Source organism: Martes martes, assembly GCF_963455335.1.
Source record: "Martes martes genome assembly, chromosome: 11".
Classification (NCBI taxonomy): Eukaryota; Metazoa; Chordata; class Mammalia; order Carnivora; family Mustelidae; genus Martes; species Martes martes.
In genome coordinates, this window is record NC_137899.1 from 55208724 (window position 1) to 55223151 (window position 14428).

General features: G+C 40.1%; 1 protein-coding gene across 2 annotated transcripts in view; it reads left to right on the plus strand.

Moving 5' to 3' along the window:
• Positions 1-14428, plus strand: part of DNAH11 (dynein axonemal heavy chain 11) — a 331865-nt gene that overhangs the window by 195137 nt on the left and 122300 nt on the right. For both annotated transcript variants that reach the window (XM_080818899.1, XM_080818900.1), the window contains exon 54: positions 282-424. In XM_080818899.1, the coding sequence (XP_080675025.1) occupies positions 282-424 (143 nt within the window). The remainder of the gene's footprint in view (positions 1-281; positions 425-14428) is intronic.

Sequence of the window (14428 nt, forward strand, 5' to 3'; positions counted from 1 at the left end):
GCTTAGAGGAGCCTTCAGTGAAGTAAATGTTATTCCTACACAGACAAGCTTGGTGGGTGTGTCCATCAGAGCTTGTCCTCAGTAGGGGGTGTGTCTCATAAATGCCCACAAAAAAACAAAACAAACAAACAAAAAAAAACAAAAACCACCTGTCTGGTTCCAAATTCTTTATCCTTTAAACTGAACTTTGTATGATAAAACATTCCAAGCACCGAAATGTCCTATCTAAAATTCGAATTGTGACTGTCTCTCAGTAATTTTCCTCATTTCTTTGGGGGCAGGAGAAATCCCTGACCTGTTCAGTGATGAAGATGTGGACAACATAATTTCTGGGATTCGTAATGAAGTTCGTGGTCTAGGCATGGTGGACTCCAGAGAAAACTGTTGGAAATTCTTTCTGGCCAGGGTGCAGCTACAGCTCAAAGTAAGAAACCCTTGTTTACTTGCATAGTATTTAAAACCTGCTCTTGGAATCATGACACGGTTCTATTTCCGGATTCATACTATGGATCTGAATTGCAGCCATTCGTTTTAAAAGGACATTTGCATTTTTACGTGTGCCCACATCTGGAGTAGACCTTCCCGAAGTTTCCTGTGATGCTGGGCACCTGCAAAACATGGGTCCAAGCAGACAGCGCAGTGCTCGATCGAGCTGGATGTGGTCTCTGTCCAGGAGGAGCTGACACTGCTCCTGGAGGGAAGGGCCCTCACAAGCAATGATCATGCAGGACAGTTGGGGTAGTGACTCGGGTTACAGAGGAAGGTGGTGTCCCTCTCTGCACCGGGCTCTGCTGGAGGAGACGTTCTGCCTGCGTCAGGCACGGGCTGGAATCCATGGAGAAGCAATGGGTGAGGAGGAACCTTCAGGGAGAGAAAATAGCATTTAGGTAAGAGGAAGGTTGGACTGGACAGGACGCCTTCAGAGAAACCCAAGATGGCTCCGAATGACTGGAACACCGGGAGAAGGAGGTGAATCAGGCTGGAAAGTAAATTAGGATGATCAGGGCACTGAAAATCATGAAGAGTGCGGCGGGAGAGGTTTAAATTACAGACCTGAGTTATGTCAGAACTTTAAGGCAAGCCATGTAGGTGTATTACCCAGATGCCCCAGGCTGGAAGTCCTTCCCTCCAGATGACTTGGTGCCTCAGTGGAGCGCCCAGGGCTATCATGTAACCAAATACTAGAAGCGCCTCTCAACTCATGGCAAGAAGCCAACTGAAGGCAAATCTGGCTTCCTGGTATAGAATGGGTAGTAACCTAGACAAGTTTCCCCTTCACTGCTACTTCTAGTATTCCGGGTCCGTCAAGCCCAGGCCGCAGTAGAGCCTGGAGCCCCCAGGGAAAGAGGATGGGGCAGCGTGTTAGCCGGGAATTCACCTCTCCCTGGAGGTAGGAGTGTTGGTAAGCTGCTCGTCCGCTCTACCCTTAAATTCCACATTAATCTTCCTGAGCAGTTCTGGGCTGATGTGAGATCAGAATTTACGGTTCAGTTGCCCAAAGAGTTTTATCCCCATCAAAATGTTACTAAGAATACTTTTGCCAGGTTGTAACAAGGCCAGAGTTTTCTCCCTGTTCCGCGGCGGTACATTTAGATCGCATTGTCTTTATGAAATGCAAAAACAAGTACAATAAGAGAATATGAGATGGTAATGTTATACATCACTGACTATCGAGGTCTGTTCCTCAGCGCAACGGAATCACCACCTCGTAGAAACTGTTTTTAAAATGCAGGTCTTGGGGCACCTGGGTGGCTCAGTGGGTTAAGCTTCTGCCTTCAGGTCACGTCATGGTCTCAGGGTCCTGGGATTGAGTCCCTCATCAGGCTCTCTGCTCAGCAGGGAGCCTGCTTCCCCCTCTCTCTCTGCCTGCTGCTCTGCCTACTTGTGATCTCACTCTCTCTGTCAAATAAATAAATAAATTCTTTAAAAAAATTTTATTAAAAATGCGGGCCCTGCAGTCCCACCCCTGACCTGTGGAATCAGAAACTCTGCACAGCATGCACAATGTACGTTGTAATGAGCCCTCCAAGCAATCCTGAGGCCTGCTGAAATTTTGAGAGCTATTGTTTGAAATAATGCAAGGCTGCCTGGGTGGCTCAGTCAGTTAAGCATTGACTCTTAATTTCAGCTCAGATCATGACCTCAGGGTCGTGAGGTCAAGCCCTGTGTCAGGCTCCCAGCTGGGTGTGGAGCCTGCTTTGGGATTCTCTCTCTCCCTCTGCTCCTACCCACCTGCTCAATCTCACACTCTCTGTCACTTTGGGGGAAAAAACAAAAAACTAAAGTAAGCGCCCTTTACAGATGTCTTTTATACACACCTTCACTTGCTTCTTGGGGGATAAATTCCTATGAAGGGTATTGCTAGGTTCAATAGATGTAGCTGGCAGTGGTTTTAAAATGCATCTGACAGTTCTTCGACGTGCTTCTTACTCACAGGTAGGGTCTCAGTCCTCTCTTGTTGAATCAGGGTGGGCTTGCGAGTGTGGGACTACAGACAGGACACTGAGGAACTTGGGAGGCTCAGCTCCAAAGGGCCACTTTTGCACTGACTTACACATGGTTTCATTTATCAGAGTTCACTATATACCAAGCAGTTCATCTTAACGTATGTGCTACGTGTATTTTGCCTATCATCATTTATCTTTTAAGTGTATATATGGTTCGAATTTGTTTATAACTTGAAGTTTTTTTATTAGTTGTATCAGTGTTTTCCTTTACAGATTTAGAGGGGCTTGTGAATTCATGGCAGAGTCTTCCTCTCCAGGATGATAAAACTCGTCACTAGCAGCGTTTAGAACTCAACTGGGCAGCAGATAAAATATAAAAAATTGAAAGACCCATGCTTTCTTGTCTGCCCCTTCTGCCAGTGCTCTTCCCGGTGCTGCCTGCCTCGTGAGCGCCACACGCATGCAGTGGGGTCTGTATTCGCAGGAAGGAGGGGGTGGGCAACCTTGGGGCACTCTGGTAGGAAACCAAGGCTTCCCCCGAAGACCCTAAGCTGACCTCATAGTGGCCATGTGTATCACCTGCCACCTCTGCCTACCAGGGAGTCAGAGGAAGTGGATTTGCTTATCTCATCACATGACCTTTATGAATAAAATTAGAAATGTATTTTGAGATAGCCACAGAATCCATCATGCCAGTACCTTTATGCTTTACGTTTAAAACTTAACTACATCTAGAATATATTTATTATCATATCTGGTAAAGAGGGAGTAGAGAGGTTTCAGGTTATTTTTTTCCAAAACGGTGACTTTTCATCTTAACACCATGTTTTCTTCCATACTGATGTAGAGTAATAAACTTATTATACATCCTACCTGGTCTATTTCTAGATCCTCTATTTTCTTGTTAAGTCTCTGTACTACCAGTCCCAGCCTTGTACTGTGTAAATTATTAAGGTTTTATTACACATTTTTATATCAAATATCCCACTGCTCTTGTCTAGTTTTTCTTTGTTCTCACATGTCTACACATCTAGAAAAATATCAGGGTCATTTTTTCCAATTCTAAATACATTCCATTTTAATTTTGATTGAAATTATGCTGATGGCTTATTTTATATTTGGGAGAATTTAATCTTTATTATATAAAGTTTTCTTTAGAAGGAATGTTTCTTTCATAAGGTTTTCTGCTGGTGTATTTTTTGTATATAGGAGAGCTATTGATTTTTAATTTTAAACCCACTACATTTATAACCAGCCTCTCTGGTAGTTTCTTTTAGTTGGTTGCTATCACATAGCCTGCAGATAATATTTTGTCTTTAATATTCTATTTATCTACTTTCCTCCCTCATTGCATTGGTAAATCTACTGAACATTAAATAATTATGGCCATGGAAATTTTGTCTTCATTTTTACATTAATAAGGATGTTTCTGATATTTCGCTATTAGGTCTTACATTGGCAGTATCTTGTCAAGGAAAGTATCTGTTAAATTCCTTTTCAGCATCTGTTGAGATAATTATATGGTTTTGCTCCTTGAACTTCCTAATATTCATGCAGTACAGATGGATGTACAGAAATTTTACATTTTTGTACTGTTTGAAGCCCGTTGGTCTTGGGATGCCTGGGTGTCTCAGTCGGTTAAGTGTCTGACTCTTGGTTTCTGTTCAGGTCATGATCTCAGGATCCTGGGATGGAGCTCTGCACTCAGCAGGGAGTCTGTTTGACATTCTCTCCCTCTGCCCCACCCCCTACTTGCATGCTCACTCACGCTCTCTCTCTCTCTCTCTTTCTCTCTCTCAAATAAATAAGTCTTTAAAAAATAAGTAAATCCATCAGTCTTTCCCCTCACCCGTTTCCTTTGACTCCAGTCCAGGAAGCCTTCCCAAAGCTGGGACCAGTTTTAAGTTCATCTCATTTCTGAGGCCCCTTTTCAGTATTTACATCCGTACAAGCTAGACTTTATTTTGGAGTTCAATATGGATCATTTTCCCCACCTTGTCACAGGATTACTGATTGAATAATCTCTTTTCTACTAAAATGAGTAGAAGGGTTTTGGGGGGTTTTGTATTGTTTTGTTTGTTTCCTGCTAAGGAGGAGTAGGACATCTCCCTCAAACACTCCCCATCCTTCTTGGCCTTGTCAGTCAGGTTGCTACATCATGAGAAGGGGTGGTAGTCAGCATCTTACCTGAGGGAGAAACACCGTGACATAAAAGTGGGTCATCTCTTTGCTAGAAAAGGGCGACGTCTTTCTCTTCAATACATAAATATTACCCTCACATCTCTGAGTTTTTAAAGAATTCTGGCTTGCTCTGTGTTCATTTCATATACTGTGATACTCAGCAGTGTGTACTAAGGACTCCGAATTCCTGATGAGTGGATCCTTCCCTTGCATATGTTCCTAGCTGGGCAACATGGGAAGCTAAATGCATTACAGGGTTGGTGAGCACACCTGGCACGTCGAGCTCAACGATGTGAAGTTGCCACCCCATTACCCATGCTCACCACCCAAAGCCACTTCCCATTTGGAATGCAAGGCCAGGAAGAACCTGTTGGCATGAAATGTGACCTCTGAATCCCACAGAGCAGTTCCCGTTAATGATCAGATGTAAGCCCTTGGATTTCCTGAAATAAACCAGTGAATAAATGCCAAATGCCTTCTCTCCTTCACGTTTGTATACGTGCACCTTTTCCTACGTAATACGTACTTTGCAACTAGAACGCAGACTTCCATCTTCTCTCCTGTTGATTTTAGTTAACCCAAGAACTTTTCTTTCTTGACTTCCTTTCTTGGCCATCTGATGCCATGGGGAAAGGAACACTTAATATATGTAGCAGCCTGTGATTGCTGGAGATAGATACCCGTCTGTCTTGTTATGTCTATGTCTGTTGAGGGTGTGTGTGTGTGTGTGTGTGCGCGTGCGCGCGCTTGTACACATACATACTCATGCAATTTTGTAATTTTAGAGATTGAAAGCATGCTTTCTGATGATGTAAGATATGTGTTCATTGTAGGGAATTTAAAAATATAGAACCATTTGAAGAAAAGAAATTAGGCTTTAATTATATTGCCTAGAGGTAACTACCCAAAGCGTATTAGTATATCTCCTTCCAGTTTTCTGTATGTATATAAATGCATGCAAAGTATATATTCCAAACTGAAGTGTATTTCCACATCTCTCAGTTTCCTTCATACTCCTCTTGGCCTTTTTATTAGAAGCCTCCCATGGGGTGGGGGGCCAAAAAATGAAATGATTCCAAGAATTTGGTGTATGGAGTGAAATATTTCACTCCCACGTACTTTATTCTAGTTACCTACTTGTAGAACACCTTTGTTCATGTATACCCTTTACCAAATTTCCTACTGGTTCATTACAGTTTTTGTTGATTTATAGGAACTCTGTGTATCTGGATAATATTCCTGTGTCCATAATGTTCTTGTCTACTTCTGTTGCCAGTGTTTGTCAAAGTTCATCACAATCCTAACTTTGTTTACAATGACTTCCTTTTTATATTTATATTACCAAACAATATCTAATTTTTCTTACATGGATTTTATGTGTTAAGGCTTTTTTTTAGGAAACATTTCTATACTTCATGGCTATGAAAATATTATTCTGAATTCTGTTTAAATTAACTTAGAATAATTTGAATGGTTAGCTCTGGATTGTGGTGGTGTATAGTACAAGGTGGCTTTTCTACTCTTCCCATCCCTAGATTCTCCAAACACCATTTATTATATATTATTTCACCACTAATTTGAAATGCTCCCTGTCTCATAATTATAAACTAAATGTCTAAATATATGGTATTCTGTTTTTGACTCTTAATGTTTATAAATCTGTTCATCTTAGCGTGCATGAATACCATACCGCTTTTCTTATTGTACCTTTGTAGTATATTCTGGAATCTAGTAGAATAATTTCTTCCTCCTTGTCTGCATTTACTTAGCTACTACCTTTATTAGATGAACTATGGAATCAGCTTAACATTTAAAAAAAAATCCTAGGAGGGGCACCTGGGTAGCTCAGTAGGTTAAGTGTCTTGATTTGGGCTCAGGTCATGCTGTCAGGGTCATGAGATCAAGCCCCATGTTGGGCTCCAAGCTGATTGTGCACCCCACTTGAAATTCTCTCCTTCGGCCCAAACCCTCTGCCCATGCTAGCACATGGGCTCTTTCCCCCTTCTTTCACAATAAAAAAAAAAAAAAAAAAAACTTTTTTAATCCTATGAGAATATATAGACTAAATTGAGGGTGATGGATACATCTACAATATCAAATGTTTCCATACTGTTTTATTAGTAACCTAAAACTTAACTTTTGTTCCTCGACAGTGTAAATTATGAATATTCTCTTTTTACGAATGTCCTTAGCCTTTTTTACTCCATCTGAACTTTAGAATCATTTTGTGAAGCTCCACTCATCTTGTTAGGAATTTATGAGAATTATGTAAAATTTGTTAATTAATATGAGAGGAATAAATCCGTTTATAATAGATGATCTTGACCAGGAATGTGACACATCTTGTCATTTGGTCAGAATGTCTTCACTGACCTTCAGTAAAGCAGCTAGCTATCTTTATAAGTTTTACACATTTCTTAAGTTCTTTCTCAATATTTTATATTATTTTTTTGCTCTTGCCAAATTTTCTCACAGGTCATGGTGGACAATAAGAGTGCCATTGGATGGAGGGAGAGAGGGATGGGTAGATGTTTGTTTTACCGGCCAGTCCATTGAACACTCCAGTAGGTTTTGCATTTTGTACTTTAGAGTTTACTGAGTAGGTAGTTACATAATCTTTGAGTTTTTTTACTCCTCCTTTCTAAAAATTAATTTTCTGTGTATTAAAATAGCCATAATTTTTGCGTACCAAATAAAACATCATCTGTTTTATTTTTTATTTTAAAGGGAATGGCCATAGCTTTCCATCATTAAGATTTTTATTGTTATATTGGATTATATATAGGCCTAAGATATTTTTGATATTTTTAGGAAGAGCTGTTGTACTTTATCATATATGTCCTTTCATATATCCCCTTATTTTATCTTTTTTTTTTCTCCTAAGTCTTGGACTGTTTCCTTATTATGGGGTTTCTAGCCTTTTGAGAGTGTGAAGCAAGTTTTCTTTTTTAGGTGGAATTACCTTCCTTAAATCTGCTGGATGCTTTTTAAAATTTTTCTTGTTTTCATAATATTTTTCCTCAGGCCCTAGTTGAGCTTTCCTTACTATTCTGGCTTGTGTTCTTTCTCCTTCTTCCTTCTTCTCAGATAGAAAATCAGATGTTGCAAAACCCTCTTATGCTTGCATGGTGGTCAAGTCTACTGTCCTAGATCTTCATGGGTTAACAGGCAGAGCACCCAGCTTCTTTTCCTTCATGTGGATGACCACCCAATATGGCTTTATCATGGAGGAGTGCTGTCTTCTATCCCTCCTGCCCTTCATCCTCATACTTGAGTTGCTGGAAGATAGCGCCCACTCTCATGGACAGCTCATCCAGTCCCAGTCCCAGGCCCCGTCAGGCTTTGCCCTTCTGATAGTGTTTTGCTAATCAGGACCACACCTCTCTGAACATAGTACCCTCGCTCCTCCCCTAGCATTTTTTGATATTATTTACATAAGAGGAATGGGAAGAATATCAGAGAGATGAAAGGCGTGACCTTGTATTTTGTATCTGAGGTTCACTGTTCTTGAAATTTCATAAAGCAGCAAAATATTTTTGTTTTTTGGAGGTAGAGTCAAAGAAAAGAGTCAGGAATGATTTCAGGGACTTTGGTCTGAATAAACAGGATAAAGGACATATCATTTATTGAAATAGGGAACCTGAGGGGAGGTGTGCCTTATACTTGTTTGGTGGATGAGGATAAATAAAAAGTTCTGCCTAAAGTTAACTTAAGATACCCATTATGCATTCAAATAGAGATGAACAGGATACAGTTGAACATAGCCATTGGAGTCTGGAGAAGAGGGTGGGACCAGAGATGGAGTTTAAAGCCATCTTTGACCACCACCCATGGCTTAGATAAGGAAGTTGTGACCTGTGAGAGGAGAAAAGATCCAAGGGCTGGTTCAGAACAAATTAGGATGCAGCTATCAAAATTTCGTCTTGCTCTGAAGAATATTTCACCTTAAAAAAAAAAAAAAAAAGAATATTTCACCTTGTCTGTTGACTCCTTGATCTGTCCGTTGACTCCTTGATCTGTCCGCTGGGCCTCAGCAAGTATTTGCTGATTGCCTGTGGTGTGCTGGTCCCTGGGCACAGGATAGTAAGCAGGAGCCGGCCCCTGCCCACTGCATTGTTGGAAAGACCAGCCTGAACCTCCAAATCACACAAACTGAGTATACATTCACACCTCTCTGCATGAGAAGGAAGGGGTATATGGGATAACAAAAGACGGGACGAAAAAGGTTTCACTGAGGTGGAGAAAGGATTGGGAAGAATCTCTAAGATGTCTGTTCTCATAGATATCATCTCCCTTATTTTATATTATAAAAGAAATTTTTAACACCAAAAGTGAAGGGCTTAATCCAAGACTAAAGGATTTATCCATCTCAATTGAATGAACTTTGCATTCCAAGGAGCGTGGTCTGTGTTTTTCACATTCTGCTTCCATTTGGGTGTGGGGTTTGCCAGCACGGTATGGGGCTCGTGCTTGCCCGTGCACATGTGTGTGGCCTTACCACCTCATGCCAGCAGAAATGCTGACCGCTAGCAGAGCAGCGCAGATCACAGGCCAAAAACTTGGCATCACGTAGTTCAGCTCTGGACCTATTGGGTAGATCGTTAGGCACCAAATAGCTGTTTGAGAAAATAAAAACAGAACACTGTTATATAAGTGTACGGAGCTGCAGACTGGCCTGGAAAGTAGTATGGGGGCACTTGAGTCACTGGCATCAAGCAAGGCAGCTGAGACCAGGGAATACATTCCCCCTGTAGACAGGAACCTATAGTAGGGAGTACCAAGTGGGGAACAGAACTCCTACTGTCTTTACTCCCCAGGAATGGACTTGCTTCTGGCTCTCTTTTAGGATTCCACATACATACAGTTTCTTTATGAATTGAAAAGTTTTGTTTAAGAAAAAAAAAAGAAATAAAACTCCCCGATGTAGGGGTGCCTGGGTGGCTCAGTCGATTGAGCATCCAGTTCTTGATTTCAGCTCAGGTCACAGTCTCAGAGTCGTGAGATCAAGTCCACAACTGGGCATGGAGCATGCTTAAGATTCTCTCCTTGCTTCTGCCTCTGCCTCTTCCCCCCTTCTAAAAAACAAACAAAAACTCCCCAATGTAAAATACTGTCTCTTAGAAAAATTGGTACTGATCAATATACGTAAGTAAAAGGTTGTGTGAATTACGTCTTTGTGTGTTACCTAAAAAGAAAATAAAATATAAAAATTTATTGAATGTGTATATGTTGAAGGTGCTGTTGGAGTTCATGAAAATAACTGAAATTAAAAGGTTATTGGATGGTGGTTGATAAGGGAAATTACAAGGCTGATAAAATGATACTAAAACAGTCGAACAAGGGAAGAGTTTTTCTGCTCAACTTCCTAAGAGGGTTCTCTCTGGAAGACTCAGATCTTATCACTCTTGAAAAATACTTAGACTTTAGAGGATAAATGCAAACCTAAGTTATGGACAGAAGCTTCTGAAGTAAATATGTGGGAGGGTTACTTCTATCCGAGAATATATCAACTGGAAAAAAATACAGAGTGACAGTAGCAATTCAAATTTCCATTACAAGAGGAAATGGACTGAGTCCTGTTAGTGATATACAAATAAATATGTACTTACAATGGAATCTTACCCAAAAGAAATTGAAACGTATTACAAAGCACAATGAAAAATGGGTTATTGCAAATGAATCCTAACACCTGTGTTAGAGGGGAAAAGGGGTAGAAAATTCTATGGTGTGGATTCCGAAAGCAAGATGCTGACATCCAAATGTTAGAGCTGTAGAAGTACATAGGTGGTGATTTCAGGGTTTGCTTCTTACTTGTGAGAATTTGCTTTTAGAAGAGAGCACAGCTGTCTGAGGCATCTTTAACTTTATTTTCTTAGCAGACTTATTCTCTGAGTCCACTGCTAGGAGCTAACTTAAGCCAATTTGGTTATCTGCTGTTGGCAGGGACTATTTGGGAGGAGGTGTATGTTTCAATGACCTTCAATCATTGAATGGCACCTGTTCCGGAGTCGGGGAGCTCTTGTCCCCCAGTATCCCAACTCAGATGTGTCTCAAGGAGAGGAAGTCTCAGACCGAACTCAGGCACACAGAGTTTGTGTGTAGCACCTAACTTAAAATGGTTCTTAAAGGTTCAAAACCAGCTCTGTGAGTTTACTGCAGTCTCAGCTCTGTTCTTGTAGGAAACTGAATAGCTCTTACTGGAAGGATCCTTTGGGGCAGTGGTGGCAATATTCTCATGGTAGGATTCAGCTGATTTTCTCACTGGAATCACATAAAAACAATTTTTCTGTAAGCTGTTTTCCACAGGACTGGTCAAAATCCAAGTCTAAAAAGCCAAGGGTGTAATTGTTAGGATACTTCAATATCTAGACTTTCCTCTTTGGTTCATACAGCGGTGGAGGTGGAAGTATAATATTTCCATTTTCCTCCGATATCTGGAGCCCTCTTCCTTTCATCAACAAAAAATCAGATCTGGTGTTCATGATGCCAGCTAAATCAATCATTTATGTTGATGAAAGAGGTTAGCTAAGAGCTCAGATAGCTGACTCTGCATGTGTGGGTTTCCGTTAGAAATGGGAAATGCTGGTTAAGCCTCCCTGGCCTCTGCGGTTTCTCTTGGTACTTCAGATCCTAACCAGTGGCCTCCTAAAATATAAAATGAGAATTTACATGCCTATCATACGAGAGTGAAGTTATTTCAAAAGTAAGTTATACAAGACCAGATGGCTCTCACTGGTGAAGTCTATCAAATACTTAAATTAGAATGAATATTAATCCTCCTCAAATTCTTCCAAACAATTGAAGAGGTAGAAACATTTTACAAGGCCAACATTACCCTCCTACTAAAGCAGACAAGTATGTCACCAGAAAAGAAATTACCAAGGCCAATATCCTTGATAGAAAGATAAGAAAATCCTCAACAAACTAGGAGCAAACTGGATTTAATAGTATATTTAAGCAACCCTACTCCATGATGAAGTGGGATTTATTCCAGGGATTCGAGGATGGCTCAGCATCGACAAACCAATCCACATGATGCACCATATTAACGAAACAAAGGATAAAAATCATATCATCTCAACAGACATAGAAAAAGCATTTGAGAAAATAGAACATTCATTCTCAACAAACCGAGAATACACCTCAGACAACAAACTCAAACTCAGAACATTCCTCAAAGTAATAAAGGCCATATAAGACAAGTACACAGCCAACACCATGGTGAACAATGGAAAACTGACAGTTTTTTCTCCAAGATCTGGAACAGGGCAAGGTTACCTACCTACTCTCACCACTTTTATTCATCACAGTACTAGAAGTACTAGAAGTCTCAACCAGAACGGTTAGGTAAGAAAAAGAAATGAAAGGCATCCAAATCAGAAAAGAAAAAAAATATGTCTCTACTTGTAGGTGACATGATTTATGGAAAACTCTGAAGACTTGACCAAAAAAACTGTTAGAACTAATAAATGAAATCAGCAGTGTTCAGGATACTAAATCAACACAAAAAATTTGCTTTTTGGTACTCTAATAATGAACTATCAGAGAAATTTAAGGCAATGTTATTTACGTGGAATTTAAAAAGCAGGGATAAATTTAAGGTGATGAAAGATCTCTGCACTAAAAACTAAGATGATATAGCAAGAAATTGAAGACAGAAACTGAAAAATATTCTATGCTTGTGGATTGGAACAATTAATATTGTTAAGGTATCAATATTATCCAGGTTGTCCTCTGTGAGGGGCGGCCTCGACCGGTCTGTTTGATGGTTGGTCTGATTCCTGATGCTTGGTGTGAAATAAAGCTTTGCTTGACCTTAAAAAAAAAAAAAGTATCAATATTATCCAAAATGATCTACAAATTCATTGTGTCTTTACCATGATTCCAGTGTATTATTTGCAAGAAATAGAAACGAAAATCCTAAAATTTGTCTGGAACCAAAAGAGATCTCAGCTAGCTAAAGCAGTTGAAAAAGAGCAAAGCTGGAGGCATCATACTGCCTGATTTCAAACTACATTATAAAGCCATGATAATCAAAACAGTATGGTATGGGCATAAAAACAGACACATGTATCCATGGGGCAGAATAGAGAGCCCAGAAATAAGCCCATACTTCTTTGGCTAATTAATATTTGACAAAGAAGCCAAAACTATACAGTGAGAAAAGGATAGTCTTTTGAGTAAATGGTGTTGGGAAATTGGGCGGCGACATGCTGGGCCCCTATCTTAAACATAACAAAAATCAACTCAAATGGAAAGAAGACTTGAATGTAAGACAATCTCTAACTCCTAGAAGAAAACATAGGGGGCAAGCTCCTTTGCAGGAGGTCTTGGTGGTGATTTTTCAGATTTGACACCAAAAGCAAAGGCAACAAAAATAAGCAAGTAGAACTGTATCAAACTAAAAAGTTTCTTTAAAAAAAAAAAAAAAGATTTTATTTACCTGAGAGAGAGAGAAAGCTTGAGAAGGGGTAGAAGCAGAGGGAGCGGGGGAAGCAGACTCCACACTGAGTGTGAGTCCCATGTCGACCTCAATCACAGGACCTTGGAATCATTACCTGAGCCGAAGGCAGAGGCTTATCCAACTGAGCCATTCCGTTCCCCCAAATTAAAAAGCTTCTCTTCAGCAGAGGAAACCATCAGCAAAATGAAAAGGCAACCTAATGAATGGAAGAAGATATTTGCCAACTACACACTCAGTAGGAGGTTAATATCCAAAATATACAAGGACCTCATAAAACTCAATAGCAAAAAACCAAATAGCCCAATTGAAAAATGGCAAAGAACCTGAATACTCCTTATTTCAAAGAAGGTACACAGATGGCCAACACATGTGTGAAAAGGTACTCAACATCACTCATAATCAAGAGATGCAAATCAAGAGCACAATGAGATAACACCTCAAACCTTTTGTTGTTTTCTGTTTGTTTTTTAAAGTTTTTTAAATTTAAATTCTAATTAACATCTAGTGTAGTAATAGTTTCCAGTGTACAGGATAATGATTCAGTGCTTCCATACACCGACACCTGGTGCTCATGATAATAAGTGCCCTCCTTAACCCCCATCACCTATTTAACCCATACCCCCACCCACCTACCCTTGGGTAACCATCATTTCTCTAGTTAAGAGTCTGTTTCTTGCTTTGCTCTCTTTTTTTTCTCCTTCACTCATTTGTTTTGTTTCTTAATTTTGACCTTTGAGTGAAATCATATATTTATCTTTCTCTGTTGGACTTATTTCACTTAGCATTATATGCTCTAGCTCCATCCGTGTCATTGCAAATGGCAAGACTTCATTCTTTTTTATGGCTGCTTAATATTCCAGGGTGTGTGTGTGTGTGTGCGCGCATGCACATGTATGTGCATGCATGCGTATCACATTTTCTTTACCCATTCAGCAGTTAATGGACACCTGGGCTACTTCCGTAATTTGGATGTTGTAGATAATGCTGCTGTAAACATGAGGGTGTATGTATCCCTTCAAATCTTTTTTTTGTATCCTTTGGGTAAATACCAGTAGTATGATTACTGGGTCATAGGTAGTTCTATTTTTAACTTTCTAAGGAATCTCCATACTGTTTTCCAGAGTGTCTGTATCCATTTGCATTCCCACCAGCAGTGTGAAAGGTTGCCCTCTCCACATCCTCGAGAACACCTGTTGTTTCTTATGTAGTTGATTGTAGCCATTCTAACAGGTGTGAGGTGCTATCTCATTTTAATTTTGATACGTATTTCCCTGATGATGAATGACATTGAGCATCTTTTCATGTGTCTGTTGGCCATTTGGGTATCTTTGGGAAA